Source organism: Mytilus galloprovincialis, chromosome 14, assembly GCF_965363235.1.
Source record: "Mytilus galloprovincialis chromosome 14, xbMytGall1.hap1.1, whole genome shotgun sequence".
NCBI lineage: Eukaryota > Metazoa > Mollusca > Bivalvia > Mytilida > Mytilidae > Mytilus > Mytilus galloprovincialis.
The window spans coordinates 51822237-51846467 of NC_134851.1; the positions used below are offsets into that span (position 1 = coordinate 51822237).

General features: G+C 31.4%; 1 protein-coding gene across 1 annotated transcript; it reads left to right on the top strand.

Annotated features, from left to right (window-relative positions):
* The first annotated feature begins 18829 nt into the window (after positions 1 to 18829).
* Positions 18830 to 23962, top strand: LOC143059350 (UPAR/Ly6 domain-containing protein cold-like). Its single transcript, XM_076232831.1, has 4 exons — positions 18830 to 18978; positions 20842 to 20961; positions 21679 to 21857; positions 22377 to 23962. Exons 1-4 carry the CDS (start codon positions 18930 to 18932, stop codon positions 22455 to 22457), a joined length of 429 nt encoding a protein of 142 aa, XP_076088946.1. The 5' UTR covers positions 18830 to 18929; the 3' UTR covers positions 22458 to 23962.
* The last annotated feature ends 269 nt before the right edge of the window (positions 23963 to 24231 follow it).

The window sequence follows — 24231 nt, forward strand, 5'->3', positions numbered from 1 at the left end:
ATAAACCGTGGTTTACAGACGAATGTAAAAGTTTATACAGAGACTATTTACGAGCTATGATGGATTTTAATAGATACCGGTCGAATGAAAATAGACTACATTTTAATTTAGCCAAACAAAGATACAAACGATTGGAAAATCAACTGAAAAGACAATATAAAAACCAACAGGGGGATATGTTATCTAAATTACGTAAAAATAACCCTAAACGATTTTACAGGAAATTTAAAAAGTGCAAAAAAACTATTACCCATACGCTTACTGTAGAAGAATTTGAAAAACATTTTAAAAACCTGATTTCAAAAGATGTCACCACAGAGGATCAGCAAAGTGATTCAATTCCAGAGGTCGTATATGAAGAATTAGACTCTCCTTTCACAGACTTGGAACTTGACACTTCTATTAAATATTTAAAACGTGATAAATCCACTGGATATGACAATATCATGAACGAATATATATTAACGAGCAGAAACTTTATCAAACCAGTATTGTGTAAGCTGTTTAACCGTATATTGAGTGCTGGCGATTTTCCAGAAATATGGGTAAATAACATTATAATACCAGTTTTCAAAAAAGGACCAGTAGATGACCCTGGCAACTATCGTGGTATATCTCTCGTATCACATGTGGGTAAACTGTTCACATCAATTATTAACACCAGGCTTACCAAATGGAGCGAAAAACACAATATAATAACCGATGCACAGTTTGGATTTAAACCGGGTTATGGAACAACTGACGCCATCTTCGCACTCCATTCTCTTATTTCTAAGTCTTTGCGTAGTGGAAAACGATTTTATTGTTGTTTCATAGACTATAAAAAAGCATTTGATAGTGTGTCTCATTTCAAATTGTGGTTAAGATTAATCAGATGTGGTATAAGTGGAAACTTATTAACTGTTATTAAATCTATGTATGCAAAAATTAAATGTTGTATTAAACTGGAAGGAAATTTTTCAAATTTCTTCCAAAGTAATGTTGGTTTGATGCAAGGAGAATCATTATCTCCTTTTTTATATTCTTTGTATATTAATGACATTGAAAATGAACTTATAAGTCAAGGTTGTCAGTCATATGAGTTAAAGATGCTCAATTTATATTTGCTAATGTATGCAGATGATACAGTTCTTTTTAGTGAAAATGTTGATGGTTTACAAAAGATGATAGACAGTGTAGACATATATTCTAGAGAGTATGATTTGGATATTAACTTGTCTAAAACCAAAATTGTTGTGTTTAGAAATAGAGGCCTCGTTAAAGCGACTGAAAAATGGTACTTAAATGATGTTGATATTGAATATGTGATGAATTTACATATCTTGGTCTACTTTTTAAATACAATGGTAACTTTGTACATACACAGAAAATGTTAGCTAATCAGGGTAGAAAAGCATTATTTAGTTTATATAGTAAAATATATGATGATTGTTTTAACCATGAAACTATGTTATCTCTTTTTGACACATATGTATCTAGTATATTAAATTATAGTTGTGAAGTCTGGGGACATCACAAAGCCGAAAATATTGAGAAAGTTCACTTAAGTTTTTAAAACGTATATTGAAAGTCAAAACAACTACTGTTAATTATATGGTATATAGTGAATTAGGTAGATATCCATTGTACATAGAGAGATATTGCAGAATGCTTAGATATTGGTTTAAATTATTGAAAACAGATAACTGTATTTTACAATCTTGCTACCAAGAAATGTTAGAAAGATCGATATTAAAACCTCGTGACAAACAAAATTGGGCATGTGAAATAAGAAACATATTATTTCGTTATGGTTGCCAAGATGTATGGTTACACCAAAATGTTATTAATGTTGATCATTTTTGCTAGAAATTGTTAATAGAATGAATGGTAGTTTTGTCAGTGAAATGAATGCTTTTTTCAATGAGTCATCAAAGTGTAATTTTTATAGATATATACACGATCCAGATACTCTACAATTTTACCTACAAAAACCTGTAAACTATGTGTTTAAGCCATATATTAGTAGATATAGATTGTCTGCACACTGCCTTAACATTGAAACTGGTAGATTTTGTAATATTGAAAGAGAAAACAGATTATGTAATATGTGTGATAAAAACATGATTGAAGATGAATACCATTATATTTTACAATGTGAGAAATATTCTGATATAAGGAAAACATATATAAAACCATTTTATTGGAAAAAACCATCTAGTTACAAACTTGTTCAATTATTGTCTGTTCATAACATCAAAGAGCTTAACAATCTAGGTAAATACCTTTATTTAGCTGATAAGATTCGTTATTCATAATATTATACTTATATTTCATTATTTATATTATTTGTTGTCATTCTCCGCCATTGATACAAACTGTTTGTAATTATAAAACATGTATGTAATTATTCACTGATGCTATTATATTTGTATATGTAAATTCTATAAGCTGTATTGCTTCTGAATAAAAGACTTATTATTATTACCTTTTAAATAAAACAGTCAGCTTTCTATAACACATAAGTGCTATATTACGTTAGCTTATATATGTCATGATGGGCGATATCTTTTTGCGCCAAAAAGTAACTCATTTGCGTCACAACTTAATTGCGCCAATACTTCTTTTGCGCCACCTAATTTTCAAAATTATAGGTATCATTAGAGCCAATAAAATAATCATCCTAATAGAATTATCCCGCTTTCTGGCTAGTTACACAATATAAAGTCATCATCTTTGTTTGTAACAACACCAATATCATCCAATATTCTGTGAAATTCTGCTTGACTTTTAGGTTGAGCCGGATGCAGTTTTATTCTCTCCATATACATTGACTGACGCACATATTTTAAATCTTTCTTTTCTAAATTTTCTTCTTCAATTTTGAAGAGCTCTGATTTTTTTGATTTTTGAAGGTCGCTCTGGCAACATATCGGTTGCTTTTCTTTAGCACGCAGAACTTTCTCAAAATTTGACGTTCTTATTTCTGGACTTTTGTTTCATGACATCACGATTCATCTGTGAATAACCTAGAACAACACGACTTAACTGTACATCTCCACCTTATTTCTCCAGTTTTCCTTAACTGTTACATCTCCACCTTATTTCTCCAGTTTTCTGTACAAATGCCTGACGGAATTTTGTGTTCTTCAACAATGATGACCGATTTTTTATCTATCAGACTCTATTTTCTTGAATGGTATATCAGACACTCTTGACTCGTGAAAAAATATTCTATTACTAAACAATTTAGTGAGTTTTCTTAAATTTGATGAGTGTTCAATTAAATCTTAAGTGGAAATTTTAATAATAGTACATGTATGATATAGGTAAAACATGTACATGTATGATGTAGGTAAAACATGTCAGGTATGATATAAGTAAAAAATATTTACAGGTAAATGTGGCGCAATTTCATTTCATTTATTGGCGCAATTAATACCATCAAAATAAAAGAGAGTGGCGCAATTAATACCTTTTCAAAACTGCAATTGGCGCAAATTGATTCTGCCCGTCATGATAGAGTCATTTTTGGCATCGATTTTCAGAATTTGGCATTTTTACATGAATATGTATCTAACAGATATGGAAAATGCAGTTTAAAGCATTTCATTGTAGGTGTTAACATAACTTTACATCAATTATTCCATTTTTTACAAGCTTTTTAGCACGCCAAGTAGTTTGTCTTCTAAGTATGATCAGCAGTCTTATATAGAAATATAAACTTTCATAAGAAAAATTTACCCTTTCAAGACCCAGTTTAACATCTTCATTCATCATCTCTTATGAAAACTGAGTTTGTGGGGATGAATAAAACGTTTACTACGTTTGTTCGTCAGTTTGCACGGTTAATATATATAAAAAGTGGTATTCTTGCCAATGAAACAACTTTCCACAAGAGACAAAATGACATCACAGAAATTAACAACTAAACGACCACAGTACGGCCTTCAACATAGGCAAAGCCCATACCGCATAGTCAGCAATAGAAGGCCCCGAAATGATAAACGTAAAACATTCCTAATTTATGTACAAACAAACGATCGAAAAACTAACATGTATATAACACATTAACAAACGACAACCACTAACATAAAGGCTCCTCCTGACTTGGGACAGCCACATATATACAGAATGTGCGGCGGGTTTTAACATGTTAGCGGGATACCAACCTGCCCTCTAACCTGGGACAGTGGCGTAACAGAACAACATAAGAACGAACTATGAAAATCAGTTGTAAAAGGCTTAACTCATCAGATGGGTACAAATATAAATACATCTAACAAGAAAATAGAGTGGACGTGGGCGGGTACTTGTATATCCCAACAACAAAAAGACACTATATGTACTGATCTGAGAGTACTCGCATGCAGTTACTGACAGCTAGTTCAAAGCCACAAACAACTAATAAAAAAAGACATGCATCTAAGTTTTGCATTTAGGTAAAGATTGAAACAAACTGTCAGTAAAAAAGAATGATTTACTATTATTGGATAGTAACGATTGTCCGTGAAAAAAGAGTCATTTTCAATGCTCTTCAACTTTGTACTTGTTTGGATTTATAAATATTTTGATATGAGCGTCACTGGTGAGTCTTATGTAGACGAAACGAGCATCTATCGTACTAAATTATAATCCTGGTACCTTTGATAACTACTTGACCTAAATTCTGGTTAAGGTACATTAAGATACAAAATATAATCAACTACAAGTCATAGAAGAATAATATCTTTTAGATCGCACTTTTTTGATAACAATGGACCTCGAAAAAAGATTAAAATTTGTGTTTAGGTCCAGATGATAGCAACAACACATAAAAGAGGAATGCTATTAACATGTTGCTGAGGGTAAACGGACAGAAAGTCACAGGACAAAAAGTCACAGGACATAAAGTCACAAATTTGGTAGGACAAAAAGTCACAGGACAAAAAGTCACAAACAATTTGTTGGCAATGGTTTGAATATATAAGAGAAAAATCTTGAAATATTTACTTTTTAATACATATATTCATATTAAAGTTTAGGAAATTTGTCATTATACTTGAAAAATCAAGATTTATTTTATTTTAATCATGCAAAAGTTATATTTCTTGTCACCATGAAGCCATTTAAGTGCCAAGCCACTTTGACATTTTGTTTTTTTAACAATTATTTGATCATCTTTGATAAATTTTGTTTACAAAGTTGGTTTATATACAATAGTTCAAGAAAAATACAAAAATATTTTTGTAGAAATAAGCGGGGTTTTTTTTCAAAGAAATAATCAGAAAAAAAAATTGTGACTTTTTGTCCTGTGACTTTTTGTCCGTGACTTTTTGTCTGTGACTTTTTGTCCTGTGACTTTCTGTCCTACATTCGTTGCTGAGCACTTCTTTAATTTTATTTTAAGTCCACACAATTTATTTTGTAACAGAAGCACAAAAAAAAACCGATACTCGTTATTATGTCAATATATAATTGTAATATAATTATATTAATGGAAAACTTCTAGTATTGTTTTACTGTGAATTCTTCTCGTTGTTGTTATTGTCGTTCTAATTCTTCTCACATACAAGCTTGTCTATAGTCTGGGGATTTCTGTTATTTTTGCTACTAATTTTTTTTCCATATCCCATGTTAGGATCAATGTAAAAGGTTGAAAATTTCATATCTGAATATTTTTTTCGTTATCTGGAAAGTTACTTTTGACGACGGATCTTGATTGTCTCTGTGGGGCTTCTTTCTCATGGATATGGATCACTCACGGGAAAAAAATTTGGAAAATTGTCGAAACTAATTTGACTTTTATGTATAGCATAGTCCGAATTATATTCTTAAAAGAATTTAAATTCACAAACTTGTTATTTTGCACCAAACATTGCTGTGACATGCCTTTTTAAAATATGATTGAAAATCGTAAATGTTTAAGTAAAATTCTATTTGCAATTGCTGACCAACATTGATAAAAAAAAATGCAATGAACAGTATACTTCTGACAGATATTTGGTTCTCCTAGAAAAATACTGGGTCATAACATATCTTAATTACAATCCCGAGTAATCAGAATATATTTATTCAGAAATGCACAATATAATACGACTGCAAGAAAAAATGAAAAAAAATATGGTCGTATATTGCTATCACGTCGTCGTCGTCGTCAGCGTCGCCGAAGACAGATGTTTTCCGGATAATAACTTTGTTTAAGTAAATAGAAATCAATCAAATTTTAACACAAGGTTTAAAACCACTAAAGAAAGGTTGGGATTGATTTTTTTTATTTGGGGGGGGGGGGGGGGTTATGGTCTTAACTGTTTAGGAATTAGGAGCCAAAAGGGGGTCGAAATAAACATTTTTGTAGTTTTCAGTCATTAAGTGTGAAATTATACCACAAGTTTCCAAACTACAAAAGGGATGGTTATGATTTGCTCGGAGAGGTAGGTGGGGGAGGTACTATGGCTCAAACCGTTGAGGAATTAGAGGCAAAAAAGAGGGAAAAACAAGGGTTTCTTGGTAAGTGGTCAATTAAGACAATTTGAAACCAGTGTAAGGAAGGTAATCCAAATATATTAAGGTAATCCAGACATGTTTGATTACCTCCCTTACACTGCTTTAAAATTATGTGTAAAGATTTTTTTCCCATATCATATTTCAGAAATTAAAAAAAAAAAAGTGGGGGATACATTTATCTTTTCTTGAGGTTGAGGTCAGTATGCAACAGCATAGTTTATTGCACAAAACAACAAAAAAGGAGGGTATTTTTTTTAATTTTTGGAGGGGGTGGGGCAATTCCCAACAGCGTAGTGCAAAAGCAAAAAATTAAGTATAAATTCAAATTATAATACCAATTTTTAGTTCTTTGACTACAGTTATTCTGTGTCAGAAACCTTTTATGTGTCAAATATTTAATTTCATTCCAAATTCAGACCTGAATCAAGCGTGCCTGAATAGTGTGTCCATTTTTGTCCGAACGGTTCAGGGTTGGACCTCTGCGGTCGTATCCAACTGCGTTCGGCGAAGCAATTTAATAAAGACTTAAATATAATTTTATATTCATATTAAGTTGTGAATATGGTGAAACTGATCCTCAAAATAAGTTTAAACTGCCCTGGTGTGGAATAAATTTGTGTTAAATTTATCATACTTCTTAATTTACTTATTTCAATCAGTTTGTTTTAAATATTGTTTACTGCCTTAATGATAACATATATAATAATAACCGTTGAAATTTGTTTGCTGGGCATTAATTTACCGTAATTTACCAATTATGGATTCGATAATTTCCGCTAAAAAACGAAGTTTACCGAATGATCTCATCATACAACAAAAAACGGGTAATGTTGTGACCACTTCATATAATGTTGTGAGCACTTCATATAATGTTTTGACCACTTCATATAAAGTTGTTACCACTGTATATAATGTTTGGACCACTGCGTATAATGTTGTGAACACTTAATATAATGTTGTGAGCACTTAATATAATGTTGTGAGCACTGCATATAATGGTGTGAGTGCTGCATATAATGCTGTGAGCACTGCATATAATGTTGTGAGCACTGCATATAATGTTGTGAGCACTGCATATAATGTTGTGAGCACTTCATATAATGTTGTGAGCACTTAATGTAATGTTGTGAGCACTTAATATAATGTTGTGAGCACTGCATATAATGTTGTGAGCACTGCATATAATGATGTGAGCACTGCATATAATGATGTGAGCACTGCATATAATGTTGTGAGCACTTAATATAATGTTATGAGCACTTAATATAATGTTGTGAGCACTTTATATAATGTTGTGAGCACTTTATATAATATTGTGAGCACTGCATATAATGGTGTGACCACTGCATATAATGTTGTGAGCACTGAATATAATGCTGATCATTAACATAAGGCAGTCATGGCGTTCCATACGTTTGTATGAAAAATCTCTTGTTGTGTATTGCTCATATTTGTTTTTCTATGTATAGTTTCTCTCTGTCTTTAGCAATACAGCAAAAAAAGGTAAGGACAACCAATCAGATAAAGAGTTTACTTACGGTTTCGGTTTAGTTTGACTTTTAGATCATTTTTTGTAAAAAAAAAAATTGCTATTTCAAGTGGATCTCTCTTGTATAGCTTCCAAGAATATAATGACGTCGCATTTGACGCCAAATACTTGGACATTTTCTTATCAAAAGCGAATTTGTACGGAAGCCGATAAGGGCCATTCAAAAAAAAATTATGTCGTAATTACGACATAGCATGTCGTAATTTCGACATAACATGTCGTTATTACGACATCGCTATGTCGTAATTTCAACATAACATGTCGTTACAACGACATCGCTTTGTCGTAATTTCGACATCATGTCGTAATAACGACATAGCTATGTCGTAATAACGACATCACTATATATAAAAGAATATGTATTATGATTGCCAAGAGACTAAATGACACAGAAATTAACAACTATAAGTCATCACAATGCCCCCAATAATTAGAAAAGCCCCCGCATAGTCAGCTATAAAAGAGAGAGGAAAGATACCAGAGGTAGAGTCCCCGAAATGCTGTAATTAATTAATTATTAGCTCCCTTGGTAAAACTCCAAATTTCATATTTAATGTATTTCATTGTTAAATTATTACATGAAGCTTAATTAATAAGTATATATTTGTTAATTGCATAGCTTTTGCTATTTGAATTCATTGGTTAAAGATATTTATCTATATTGTAAAGTTTAATATTTGCATCGTCGCAAAATCTTTGGTTACCTTCTTTGGATACCTTCAGTGTGAAACTTATATATTTTACAGATCCCATCTTAGTATTAGAAGTTACCGGCCGTGTAAGGAAGGTCTGTACATCCAGATAAGTTGATATAAATAAACTCATGGTGATACCAGGACTAAATTTTAGTACATACGCTAGACGCGCGTTTCGTTACACATCAGTGGCGCGCGAATCCAAAAAAGTTAAAAAGGCCAAATAAAATACGAAGTTGAAGAGCATTGAGGACCAAAATTCCTAAAAGTTTTGCCAAATACAGCTACGGTAATCTCTGCCTGAGGTAGAACAGCCTTGGTATTTCAAAACATTCAAATATTTGTAAACAGTAAATTTATAAATATAACCATATCAATGACAATTCATGTCAGCAAGTGCTAACTACTGGGCTTGTGATACCCTCGGGGAAACAAATCTCCACCAGCAGTGGCATCGACCCAGTGGTTGTAAATAAACTCATCATAAACTTTTAGTTGTTGGAAGAATAATATGTGGAATTATCTGAGAACTGACATGCAATCCTACCAAAGCAAGCTAAGCTTTCCATCTCCCTATATATAAGCGAAAACTACATGGCGTCTTGTAATAAGGGTGAATTGAAGAATTGATTGCTCTATTTCTACTTTCAAACGTTGGGCACGATGTTCTACAAACCCCTAGGATTTAAAACAGAATCTTCGAAATTTCATCCGCAAAACAAAATAAAAAAGTTAGATAACACGAACCCAATATTAAAATAAATTCAATATACAATGTATGTTTTAAATTATGTTTTTACAGCTCTTGATCATATACTAAGTAATATCTAGTATATTTGAGGATTAAAATAAGAAAGCTATGTGAAAAAAATGGATGTCCAACGTTACATTTATGAAAAACTTTTTTAACTCTTATGTATATAGTGATCCTATTTCTTATTCTCTGATCTTCTTGATTCTTGGCAGGAGCAACGACATGTGTCGATTTTTTTGTGCCGTTAAAGCCGACAATAATAATATCTAGCAAAAGTATGTACATGTGAGTTCAAATATTGCTGATTCAATAAAATCTTCTGTACACTGTCGTTTTTCAAACGGTAGCCATTCTGTCCAAGTTGATATTTCATTTTTCAAAGCAGTTAACGCGTATTTTTTATAATTGATCAAAACAAAAGTTAGATACATGAAGAGTAAAAAAGAATTGGGAAATGGGGAAAACATCCCATTACATGAACTTCGTCCAACTTTTGCAAAGACAAATTGGAGACACCAAGACAGTCCTCTAAATGTAAAATGCAAATTGAAATTTATGTTACGGAAGTACTCCGAAATAGATCATTTAAAGTCGTCACCTCAGTAAGGTGCAATGACCAATATTAAAAGACGTAGTACCAGTACACGGAATGTTTTAGTTCGCAATTTGTCCTGCTATTCATGTTAACTGTCGTGATGAAAGTAATTCCTGTACTAGCGAAGCCGGAACTTTTCGTTAATATAAACTTGTGCATGAAATGGAGGTAATAGGAAGACGAATCCCAAACAGCGACGAAAACCGTTTCATCGAATTAATAAAAACCCGGGATTATATTTGCCGTTTTCGAAGACGATCCAGGAGTAGATTACTATATTCTAAAATGTATATCAGAAGTTAAACACTATAGATGACTTGGGAAATAATTCTCAAGCCAAGGTTCAAGTAATTGAAGGGGTGTATTTCGACAACTTATTTGCCAGGGACAATACAATTCTATTCAAATGTAACCAATGGTAAAAATGTTCGATTTACTTGCAGAGTGTCAGATATATTTGTATTGGGGTTGAATTAAGATATAGAAATTTTACAATGACAGATGATATGCACCTTGGAAGTTAAACATCCTATGATAAAAAAAATTATGGAAAACCGTATACATGTACTTCCGTCCCATCTTTCCTTCCTACATTATTTGCGACAGTACTGCATTTTTAGTTGAAATAACTTACAGGGTAATTATTATTAAATCGATTTCCACATCTCGAGGTAATTTTTGATAAAATGACATCACAAAACGAACAAAACCAGAATCAACCAACAATATAAAAAACCGAATAAAACTTGCAAAAATTAATCGAAGTCAAAAACCCTCTTCGACGCCGTCGTGCCCAACATTTGACAGTAGAAATAGAGCAATCAATTCTTCAATTCACCCTTATTACAAGAAGCCATGTAATTTGCGCTCATTTAAAGGGAGACGAAATGCTTAGCTTGCAATATCCAGTACCTATATAATTCCGCATAATATTCTTCCTTCAAATAGAAGTGTCTGGCTGTACAGTCCTACCACGATCTATCACTTTACACACTCAGATGGGATCAATGAAATATATAAGTTTCTCACTGAAGGTATCCAAAGAAGGTAACCAAAGATTTTCCGACGATACAAATATTAAACTTTACAATATAAATAAAAATCTTTAACCAATGAATTCAATATCAAAAGCTTTACAATTAACAAATATATACTTAGTTATTAAGCTTCGTGTAAATTATTTAACAATGAAATACATTAAATATGAAATTTGGAGTTTTACCAAGGGAGCTAATAATTAATTAATAACACTGTCTGCCACACAGCATTTCGGGGACTCTTCCTCTGGTATCTTTCCTCCCTCTTTTATAGCTGACTATGCGGGGGCTTTTCTAATTATTGGGGGCATTATGATGACCTATAGTTGTTAATTTCTGTGTCACTTAGTCTCTTGGCAATCATAATACATATTCTTTTATAAATACTAGAACACACCCGTGATATCGCGGGTCCATGACTGAATTAAAGTATATAACTATGCGCAAGCCTTATTTTAGTATAGTACTGTCATCTGATAAAGTCATGCCGATTATAAGATACACAATTTTCTCTGCTTTCAAATCTTTCCGTTTGAACCCGTCGAACTGGAACTTATCAATTATTGGTAATATTAATTATTTGGAAAACAAAAGGTCCTAGAATGGAGTATTTTTTAATCAACATCATTGTCCTGTATTAGTTATAAATAAAGTTGAATTCTTTGATTCGCTATTTTACGTCATGCCCGCTAACAAATTGAAACTTATTTTTAGTCCAGATTTTTAGTATTCGTATTGTTATCTTAAAAGTCTTACGGATTAAAATACTACATTAGGTAACAATTTGACAATTTAGTAGTGTCAACCCTGTGATTATGACCCGTGTAAATAGCATATTAATCCTAAATACACCGTTTGGTGGTGCGCCTGTCAGATGCGGAACGTACAGATAAGGTAATAGGTAACAGGTGATTATACTATTGGTATCGGTAGCGGACTCGACCCGGAACTTCTTAATTATTGGCAATATTAATTACGTGGAAAACAAAAGGGCATGGAGTGGTGTAATTTTTAATCTACACCTGTGTACTATATTAGTTGTATATAAAGTTGAATTCTTTGATTCGTCGTTTTTACGTGATGACGGCTGACAAATTGGACCTCGAAATTTTAGTATTATAGATATATATCTTTATTAGCCTCCCTAAGGAGAGATAACCAATACAATATTATTGCATAACACAATATGTACAAATTTGAATACACAAAAAAAACCCACACGAACGGAAAATAAAATTTAAAAAAAAAATAATAATAGAAAGTACTTTCGACTTAATTCACATTGTTAATTCGGATTGAGAAAAAACTTTGAACTTAATTCATATTGTCAATTAGGAATGAGAAAATGTTTTGCAAAATCTGTAAACATATTTGACGCATAAAAAAAAAAGATTGCAGCGTACCTACTCGACCGATTTTATCAAAAAAATACCATAAGATAAAGAGATGTTTCAAAATTTATTATAAGGCAATTCATTTCGTAAGGATCGTTCCTATTTTCTGATCTGTGATGAGGTGAAAGGAATGCATTTTTTTTCCAATTTCATTTTGGATAGAATATCAAACGTTTCTAAAAAAAAATCTTGGTATTTATTTCATAAGTTTAGCAATATTAATGATTTTAGTTGAAATGATTTCCTGAGATTTGAACTTACTTTTGTCCAATATCTTTATTTGTCTGTGCAAGTTTTCAGACTATTTGAAAGGCTCGATCTTTCTCTAATTTTTGTGCTATTTTCACATTTCCTGACCGGTGTGAGAAAAATATTTCTCCTCACTAGTGAAAAATCTGTTCTCGGCAAATGATTAGTCGAAATTTGATTATGACGTCTAAATGTTTTGTTTTCTTCTGAATTTTCCTATTGTGACGACATGAAAAAGGCGACCATGCCTGATGACGTCGCATATAAAGAACACAAGTTTCTGAAAATCTTTGAAAAAGAAGGATAAAGATCATTAGAGAAACAGATTCCGACACTATAACTCGTGTATTACGATATTTCTCCACTCTCGACAGTTAAATTTTAGTTATTTAAAGAGCTCGGCAAGCCTCGCGCTTTAAATAATAAAATTTAACTGTCTTGAGTGGAGAAATATCGTAATACACTTGTTGCAGTGTAGGAATCTATATTTCTCTATCTTTTTAGCACTGATGGTTTTATTTTACAAATAACTTATAAGACCATTGCACCTGCGATTCTAATTTATAAAGGTGTTTTATATTTGCGTGAAAACTTTTGTCCATAATAATAATAATAATAATAATAATATCTTTATTTAGAGAGAGTAACTCATTTGGATTACACCAATTTTCAACAAGGCTCTCTTAATACAATAATAATTACATAACAAATAAACAATGCATCAATAATAATGGTAAATAAAGATTATGTACAATTTAAAATACAATAAACAATTATGATATGGCATTACAGTAAAAATATGATGGTAATGTTAAAAGTACATAGATTTGTATTTATGTTTAAATTCGGATACTGTATTTGATTTTTTTATTGAATTAGGAAGAGCATTCCACACTTTTGGTCCATTGTACGAGAAACTAGACTTATACAACTCTGTATTTGGTTTTGGAATAATAAAATTATCTGAGGATGAAAATCTCGTATTATATTTTTGGTTTGCAGAAGCTGATACAATAAGACTGGACATATATTCTGGAGCTAAGCCATGTTTTGCCTTATACATTAGTAATGATTTGTGATAAAGTATTCTTTGTGTGATTGGCACAATGTTACATTCGTGAAATAATTCTCTTGAAGGTTTGGTGTAATCATGTTCGTCTAAAATTATTCTTGCTGCCCTTTTTTGCAGTTTTAGTAAACTATCTAATAGAAAGTTATTACAGTTTCCCCATATTTAACAACAATAATCTAAGTGAGGTAAAACGTAAGCGTTATAGTACATTTGCCTAGCTTTATGATTTAAATATTTCTTTATCCTTTTTAGTAAAGCTAAAGAAGAGTTAACTTTTTTGATTATATAATCGATATGAGAAGACCAAGATAGAGATGCATCAATAAAAACACCTAGAACTTTTTCACATGTACTTTCTATAATTTGTTGTCCATTTAAAGCAAGATTAATGTTTTCATTTGATGTAACGGAAAGCTTTTGTTTAGATCCAATGCATATAGCTTTCGTTTTAGATACATTTACAGCCATTTTATTGTCATCACACCAGCGAAAAATATCTTGTAAAACCGTATTAAGTTTTTGACTGATGCAACTTTTGTTTTGTCCAATGACTGATATGGTGCTATCATCAGCAAATAAATCGGTGTTATGATTAGGATTAGACAAAGGAAGATCATTAATAAAAATTAAAAACAACACCGGTCCTAATACGGATCCTTGAGGTACACCCGTTTTTTGTTTTTGTACGTCTGATAATGTATTTGAAATAGATACTTTCTGATATCTGTCAGCCAAATATGATGTAAACCAACGTAATGAAGTATAAGCTAATTTGTATTTGTTTAATTTTTGAATAAGCAGTTCATGATTGAGAAGATCAAAGGCTTTTGCTTTATCTAGAAATACTGCTCCAACAAGATCGCCATCATCAATGGCTTTAAGCCATTTATCTATTAAAGCTGTTAAAGCAGTTTGACAAGAATGGTTTGCACGAAAACCCGACTGCATTCTATACAATAACTTGTATTTATTAAGATATTTTACTAAGTGTGTTTTCACATGTTTTTCAAGGATTTTAGAAATGAGTGGTAAAATTGCAATTGGTCTATAATTAAAAACATCCTGTTTTGAGCCTTTGTTCTTATAAACTGGTATGACTTTTGCCAGTTTAAATGAGGATGGAAAAATACATTTTTTGATACTCAGATTAAAAATATGACAAAGTGGTATTGAAATAGCATAAGAAGACATCTTTAAAAATTTTGCACTTATGGTATCAAGGCCTGTTGCTTTTGATTCATCTAGTGCTTTTAGTTGTAAACACACAAATCATAACTCATAAGTGGTATAGAAAAATACACGTCATCTGGTACATGACCCGATACAAAATCACCAAGTTTGTTAAAACAACTACTAGAACTGTTGATGTTTTGATCTATATTAAGATTATCTGTGATATTTGTGAAATAAGCATTAAAAACATCAGCAATGCCTTTTGGTTCTAAAATTTCCTTTTTGTTACAATCACTTATGATTTTTATACTGGTATGATTGTCGGTACCGCTGACAGTATGTAGGTGCTTCCATAATTTACTGCTGTTGCTCTTTTTTTTGTTCTATGATATTGGTATAATAATTTTGTTTAGAGTTTTCGATGAGATATTTGACTTTATTTCTCCAAAGTCTATAACGATACATATCTTTTTTCTTATGATAAAAATCACGTTTTCTCATGCTATCTAGAATTTCATCATTCATCCACTCATTTTGATACAAACGTTTTACTCTCTTTTTAATGAGTGGAGCATGATGATTTAATACTTTAGTAAAAATATTCAAAAAAGACAACAGTGCTTCTTCGGGGTCATCAATTTCTAATACACAATTAAATGAGCACTGTGATATGTGATTGACAAAATCATTTTCATTAAAATGTTTAGTAGATCTGAACGTAATATATTCATGAATTTTCTTTTTCGATTTTAACCCTCTTTTGTGAGAAATGCATACTGGATAATGGTCACTGATAGAATACTTCGGAACAGATATCAAATGAATATTATGTGGTTCATTGCTATAAATATGGTCTACCAAAGAGGAAGATGTTTGTGTGACTCCATAACAAATTACCCCTAGCTCATTCCCCCTTTTTCTCCGTGTCTACTCCTAATGTGTGTTTTTTTTTAATCGGAGTGCTATTTTGATTCAGCAAACTTTTTTAGATTGAACATTTCCCGGCATCATTTTAGCTGCCTAGACAGAATAGTGTGTTCATATAAAAGACGCCGCTTTGTAGAAGCGTCAAAAGACGGTCTTGGACATAATGACATTAATGCTTTCCGAAAAAACATTGTAAGGTCATGATGTTCGTGAAAACACCCGACTTATTTAGCCATTTGTATGAACTTATAGTTTGTATCTTTTAAATATGTTAATTATGTATTATAAATGCACATTTTCTACTTATATTACATATTTCACCCAATGAATGGAAAAAAATAACGTTTGGACATAATGGCTAGACATGCGATTTATCTAAATTCTGCTTCATGAAAAAGTTTTTTTTACATTTGAAACTTTGAAAATGCTTATCTTTATCTGAACTTTCTTTTGAGTATAGCTTAATATGATTTGATTATATTATAGTGATGAACTTTCTTTTGAGTATAGCTTAATATGATTTGATTATATTATAGTGATAATTTGAGTATTAAATATTATCACTATAATATAATCAAATCATATTAAGCTATACTCAAAAGAAAGAAGTCGCACGTTCTATACGCGGCCGGTCTCTCGACCATCGAGGCCGGCAAACTATACCCTCGGTAAAAAAAAAATTTACGTGGGTGAATTTTTCAAATGGGACGAATCCAGGGACAGCAACCCAACGACATCTTGAATGATTCGTCTGAAAAATGAAGTGAAGATAAATCTGAACCTGAACATGCGATTTATCTAAATTCTGCTTCATGAATTTTTTTTTACATTTGAAACTTTGGAAATGCTTATCTTTATCTGAACTTTCTTTTGAGTATAGCTTAATATGATTTGATAAGTACGTCTGAGTCAGTGACAACCCTACAACAGATGTATCCATCGGATCGCCATCAATGATGGTGATACATGGCTGTGTACATAATGTATATACAACTCGTCTATACATCAACCAAACAATGTTAGATCTGTAAATTTGCTTTCGCAAATTTTTGGTTCTTCCCTCGCCGGGATTCGAACCCATGCTACTGTGATATCGTGACACCAAATCGCCTGCACTGCAACCGTCCCGCTAGACCACACGACCACCTGGGCTCTCATAAAAAGAGCTTTCGCTGGCCGTGTGTTACCTTTCCACGTCAGCAGGCGATTTGGTGTCACGATATCACAGTAGCATGGGTTCGAATCCCGGCGAGGGACGAACCAAAAATTTGCGAAAGCAAATTTACAGATCTAACATTGTTGGGTTGATGTTTAGACGAGTTGTATATACATTATGTACACAGCCATGTATCACCATCATTGATGGCGATCCGATGGATACATCTGTTGTAGGGTTGTCACTGACTCAGACGTACTTATAAATATAATTATTTTCTGTGACTGTATCTTACATTAATTTGTAGGATCCTTTACTATAGATAATTTAGCTGATCTGTAACAATAACATCTTCATGCCTTATATATCATGTACTGCAGTACGCCGCTAGATTAAAACTGACGTGGAAAGGTAACACACGGCCAGCGAAAGCTCTTTTTATGAGAGCCCAGGTGGTCGTGTGGTCTAGCGGGACGGCTGCAGTGCAGGCGATTTGGTGTCACGATATCACAGTAGCATGGGTTCGAATCCCGGCGAGGGAAGAACCAAAAATTTGCTTTCGCAAATTTACAGATCTAACATTGTTGGGTTGATGTTTAGACGAGTTTAATATGATTTGATTATATTATAGTGATGAAATTTCTTTTGAGTATAACTTAATATGATTTGATTATATTATAGTGATAAATATTACCACTATAATATAATCAAATCATAGTATAGCTTAATATGATTTGATTATATTATAGTGATAAATATTATCACTATAATATAATCAAATCATATTAAGCTATACTCAAAAGAAAGTAGTCGCACGTTCTATACGCGGAGAGCTACCGCGGCCGGTCTCTCGACCACCGAGGCCGGCAAACTATACCCTCGGTAAAAAAAAATTACGTGGGTGAATTTTTCATCGGGGACGAATCCAGGGACAGCAACCCAACGACATCTTGTCTGATTCGTCCGAGTGAGAAATGAAGTGAAAATAAATCTGAACCTGATCACAGTCGTTTGTTGAGTGGACCCCTTTTTTTTCTTTTTTTTTAATATTTTATTTGTCTTTTCAATGCGATTTAACAATATTAGTGAAAAAGAAATTCCCCTCTATCCTTATGATCCTTATATTATGGATAGAGGGGAAAATCATTTTTCACTAATATTGTTAAACGCATTGAAAAGACTTTGAACACCTTAGATAAGTAAAACTAAGTTAATACTGGGACTATTTTAATATAAGTTGAGATATATATGAAAAAAATATTTTCAAATAAAATATTTAAAAAAAAAACGAAAAGGTGGGGGGGGGGGGGGTCCATTCCACAAACGCCTGTGAACCTGATGAACATTTTTATCCTTTTGTCAGAAAATATTTTCAATTAAAATATTGGAAAAAAAATATATATTTTCAAATAAAATATTTAAAAAAAAAAGAAAAAAAAGGGTCCACTCAACAAACGACTGTGATCAGGTTCAGATTTATTTTCACTGCATTTCTCACTCGGACGAATCAGACAAGATGTCGTTTCGTTGCTGTCCCTGGATTCGTCCCCGATGAAAAATTCACCCACGTAATTTTTTTTTACCGAGGGTATAGTTTGCCGGCCACTCCACAAAATTCCGTGAACCTGATGAACATTTTTATCCTTTTTGACAGATGAGCTAAAGAATAGGGTGACAACAAAGCGACATTTATTTACATCATATTTTCATAAACAAATCATACGACACAATGATGATTAGTAGGTACGTAGTGGTGCGTTACTATTACCTTATACAGAATTGGTTTACATTACTTCCGGTTACCTGTTACAGGTATTTCTATTTACGGTTTTAAAGAGGATACCTTATGATCCAACAATACAAATGGCAAACCTTTATGTGTTAATTGTCTTTTTAGGACTACCAGCATTCAGTAAGTTTAACAGACACCTGTCTATAAATATGAAAAAAGTATTTAACTGGTCTTAAAATGATAAATGTGTCTTGATGTCTCATAGATTGCGCCTACCTACAATCAGGAAATACATTTCAGAATAACTCAAATTGCTGGTCGAGGACCAGTTACGAAAAAAGTCAACTACAAAGGTTCAGCTACCTGTCAGGTGACTTGGCATAACGCCACATATTTTATATAACTATATTAGGATCTCTAGTTCAGTAGTTGGTGATCGCAAATTATAATGGTATACCAATTTGTCGACAATATGCAAGATAATTAAAGATAAATGTCCATGTTCCGGACCATATGAGTGTAAGGACCATACACGTATGGTCATGACCATATGGGATATACTCATATGGTCCGACCATATGCGTATGGTCTGACCATATACACGTATGGTCGGGTTACTTATAATTTTTACAATTTATTTTTAATACTTTTAAACTCTTCATAATGACATATGGTATGACCGTTGTTTTAAAAAGACACTACCATATAGGTTATTTTCATAATTATATTATAATAAAAAGACTAGCTAAATAAAAAAAAATAGAAGTTTCAAATAGTTAATTTTACTTACTTGTCAAAACTATAATAAACACATTTTATACCGATGGTCACTACCGATTTGTTATTAGCAGTGAATGGCAATATGTCAACTTAAAAATAATTTCCAAAAATTTCTTAATGTACTGTTACACAAGAAGTCACTGGAAAGTAACATAGTTTATTTAAGTTGTCTTGTCAATATGGTGTATTGCAGTCATGTTACGATATTTGAAATCTAGAGCTTCTTAAAAACACCATAGACATATCGGAATGGCCCTAGACCTCGGTATCACTTTACGCAGCTACAAAAAGACTAGCTTGTGCACAACAAAGACTTGCAAATGCAAAAAAGCTATGATACTGCTAGAAGTAAATGTCACTCCAAGCCTACATGCAAGAATGTAATTAGCGATGAAAACTTACATTTGTACTATGGCAATAAATATTTATCTTTACGTAGTATTTGAAAAATATAAAAATAATACATTGTCATGTATTAAACCATCATTGTTTTTTTTAGATAAAGTTTTTTATTATTGAAACTTTTAAAATGTAATCTAAAAAAATACATATACATGTGTATGGTCCAAATACTCATATGGTCCGGCCCTTTAATAACCAAACAAGTATTATACTCATATGGTCCTACCATACGCGTATTACCGGACCATATGAGTATACGCATATGGTCCAAATACTCATACATGTATGGTACTGAACATCCACAATACTGGTATAAAAATTTTGTACCAGTATTGTAACTTTAAAAAAAAAACCACCAGTATGGTAGTTGTATTGTTGACTATACTTAAAGGTGTATAATAAAAACTGAATTTTAAGCAAAATTAGATATTGAAGATCAAAGGGAGATTAAAGGAACTCAAAAAGATTATAGAGGATAATTGTAAAATCATACTTCACTTGTGGCATCTTAAGTAGAAAATGATTTATAACAATTAACAAAATATCAGAAAACAAAATAAAACATGGGATAAATCAGATTAATAGTATGTGAAAAGTCCATTTTAATTTTTTTTATATATATCAGTAGGAAAGTATTTTTAGGAAACTATTGCTGATCAATAACAGCAAGTTAGTTACTGTTTCAATGAAGGGATTTGATTCAGCAAATCAAAACAACATTTGCCTATTAGAATACTATTAATAGTTTGTAACTTTTAAACTTAAAAAATTGATTCTTTGATTTGGGACAAAATATAAAACCCCCTATAGTATTATCAATGAAAACATGAAGTTATTAAAGGCACTTGATTGAATTTGTAGGTATAGCATTAGAGTGTTATGTATGTGAAGCACAGAACAGCAACAAAGATAAATGTGTAAAAACAACAATCCAGTGTAGACAGGAGGAAGATACTTGTAGAACACAGATTAAATGGCAGCGTAAGTACAACACACATCAATCTGTGGTTCATCTCCATTAGACCAAACTAAGTGAAGTGCAAGAAATATTATCACATTTAAGGAGTGTAAAAAATCTCAGTTCAAATAAACCAAAGCATTTAGAAAAAAATCATAATCTAACAAACCATAATTATTTTCATACAAGTATAATATTTCACCTTGACAATTAAATAATGTAAGTAAAAAAGAAAAAGGGTAGATATTTTTGACATTTAATAATGATTTAAAAATTCACACAAGTTTAGTTTTTTTTGGGACATATCCATCCTTTGGCCAGACATATATTGTAACTTTTTTCTGTCATAAGGAAGACACAGGTGGATTTTTGTAAAGTCATTTGGAATATCTTCTTAACATATACATGTATATGCTCTGACTTTGTGTAAAAAATCTTTGAATATAATTAAATTTCCTTAATAATCGGGGAAAAACACGTAACTTTTGCTTTAAAGTTATCTAAAGTAAAGAAAAATCTATAGGTAATGTGTTCATGAAAATTGGTACAAACAATCTTCAAACATAGTCAAGCTGAATGTTATTTTGAAAAAGAGACAAAAATGCATCTTTTTCATGATATGTCATAAATTGACATTGCAAAAATATAAATTCCTGTGGGCAAAGTAATTATCTCCCCTGTAAATGCATTGAATATCCTTAACCTGTTATGCTCATGTTATATTTGTTCCATTTTCACAGAGCCTTTGTTTTGGCAGCCAAGGAGTGAAAGATATCATTACATATCTAAAACCTGTGATACATCAACCCACTGTCAGCAGGAGACCGTTGGTCTAGGCGTCAGATGTATGAAAGATTGGTATAGAGATTGGACATGTGTAGAATGTTGTCAAGGGGATCGATGTAATTACTACACAACTGTAAGTGTAAACAACCTTAGTAAAATGAAAGTGCTTAGGAAGCTGTCTGGTATGTGAACATTCAAAATAGGGGATAACTTTGTTGTATTTAATGCTTGGCCTATGTAAAGGATAGGTTTCAAATTCTACAAAACTTGTTTTGAACGTATGTGTTGTAGATCAGTAATAACATGTGTTATCAGTAAAGTAGTTGCATTGCATCTATTAGACCAATGAGCTAAGCTGAAATTTTTGGAATATGATGTTTACAAAATTTTATTTACATAATATAATTATTAATACATTATCATGGAGCAGCACCAACTAAGATCAGCCTTGTATTCAGGTAGCATTATTTTGCTAGTTAATGCATATCTGTAAAAGACAGTGTACTGAACTATAAATAAGACATGTGTTTAAAGCATTAAATTTTTTTATTGGGAAAGGAATAAAAGTAATTGTATGGTCAATCAAACAGAATCAAAAATATTTCTAAAGATTTGACTTATTTTAATATCTGTTTTTTTATTTTTTAAATAGCTTGGAGCAGGAACCACACAGATCAGCCTTATATTACTTGTATCGATGATTGTTGTACAGTTTTTCATCAGACACAGATAGTAGATATCAAATAACATCAATGTACATATTTATTCAGAGAAATACATATTTTTCATTTGTTCATATAATCTGGTCATTGCAAACATGTGTAAAAATTTGTTCCTGCAGAAATTTTTATCAGGTTATTGGTTTTCTTCCAGGGAATGTAATTAATCATGATTGTTTAAGCTCCTATAGATATGTTGACAATTGACCAATACCAGCTCCTGGGGCCTCTAAACATAAAGAGAGCACAATACATTACTCATGTTGAATTCATGTACCAGTAATTCATTTCCATCACTTTTCAAGTTCAACACCTCCAATGTGCTAAGCAATTTAGAAAACTTTTAAAATGAATTACATGTAATAAGATTGATAATTATGAAAAAAAATTGACACTTTCTGAACGTCTGTAATGCAGACTAAATTAAGAAAAGAAAGTATGTATGTAAACCAGTATGAAAATGAAGTGCCATATGACACCATTGTTATTCTTATTATAAATTTGGAAATGCATCTAAGCAAAGCTTTCAAAATATTTGATGAACTGAGTGTTTGAATTGTTTGTAAATATTCTGTTCATTACTGTACATTATTTCACTTAAAAATGTACAGTGTCACATTTGTTTTATTTTTACATTCAAAATTTTGCCGATGAATGTGCACAAAGACACATTTTTACAAATTAACATTTTTTTACAAATCTTGAACATAGTTATAAGAATTTTCATGGATTGTGTACTTCATGCAAGTGGTTTTGTTTAAAAAAAAAAAAATCTTATTCATTTGAAAATGTAAGTTTATATTTGTAAATTTGATTAGAAATACTTAACAATCAATTATTCCACAATATTTTACATGTATAATAATAATTATTGAATTATGAACTGTTTACCTAGAAATCATTCAGCTAAATAATGTATAAAATTTAAAGGTTAATTACATACATACATGTTTTGTTTTGTTTATATATATTTGTGTCTCCAAGATCTGTAAATATTAGGTATTTCTTCATATTTAAGTTGTACTTAAATAGATTTTTAAGCTTAGATTTAATGTATTGTAACAATTGTTCAGCTATATATTTTGATTTGATGATGATCTATATTTCAATACAAACATTAACCAAAAAGGAAGTAAAATTTGGAAAAATTGTGCATTGGTAGAAAATTTCAATTATTTGTTTTAATATTTCTATTTGGAATGGTTCATAAAGATTGAAGCTGTTTTAATCAACAGTAACAGAAAGAGAGTTGTGTTGTCATCGGTTGAAACTTAAAACCATGTTTAAGAAGTTTTGAATATAGTTTGGTTTTAACTTATTTACTAATTATTTTATTATAGTATGTAATATTATTATGCTTCCATAATACTTTTCAATTGACATTTTAAAACTTTATAAATAATTGATTTAAATTCCATTTTTATATCTATGCAACACTGTATATATATTTGGCTGTAATCATTCCACTATGTACATAGGATTTTTTTGTATAAAATATTTTAATAAACTTTCTGAATAATTTGTTTTCCAAATGAATTTTATTCCAGTCCTCTGTGTTATTAATACGCTTTTGTCCCTTCAGCTGTGTTATTAATATGCTTTTGTCCCTTCAGCTGTGTTATTAATATGCTTTTGTCCCTTCAGCTGTGTTATTAATATGCTTTTGTCCTTTAGCTGTGTTATTAATATGCTTTTGTCCCTTCAGCTGTGTTATTAATATGCTTTTGTCCCTTCAGCTGTGTTATTAATATGCTTTTGTCCCTTCAGCTGTGTTATTAATATGCTTTT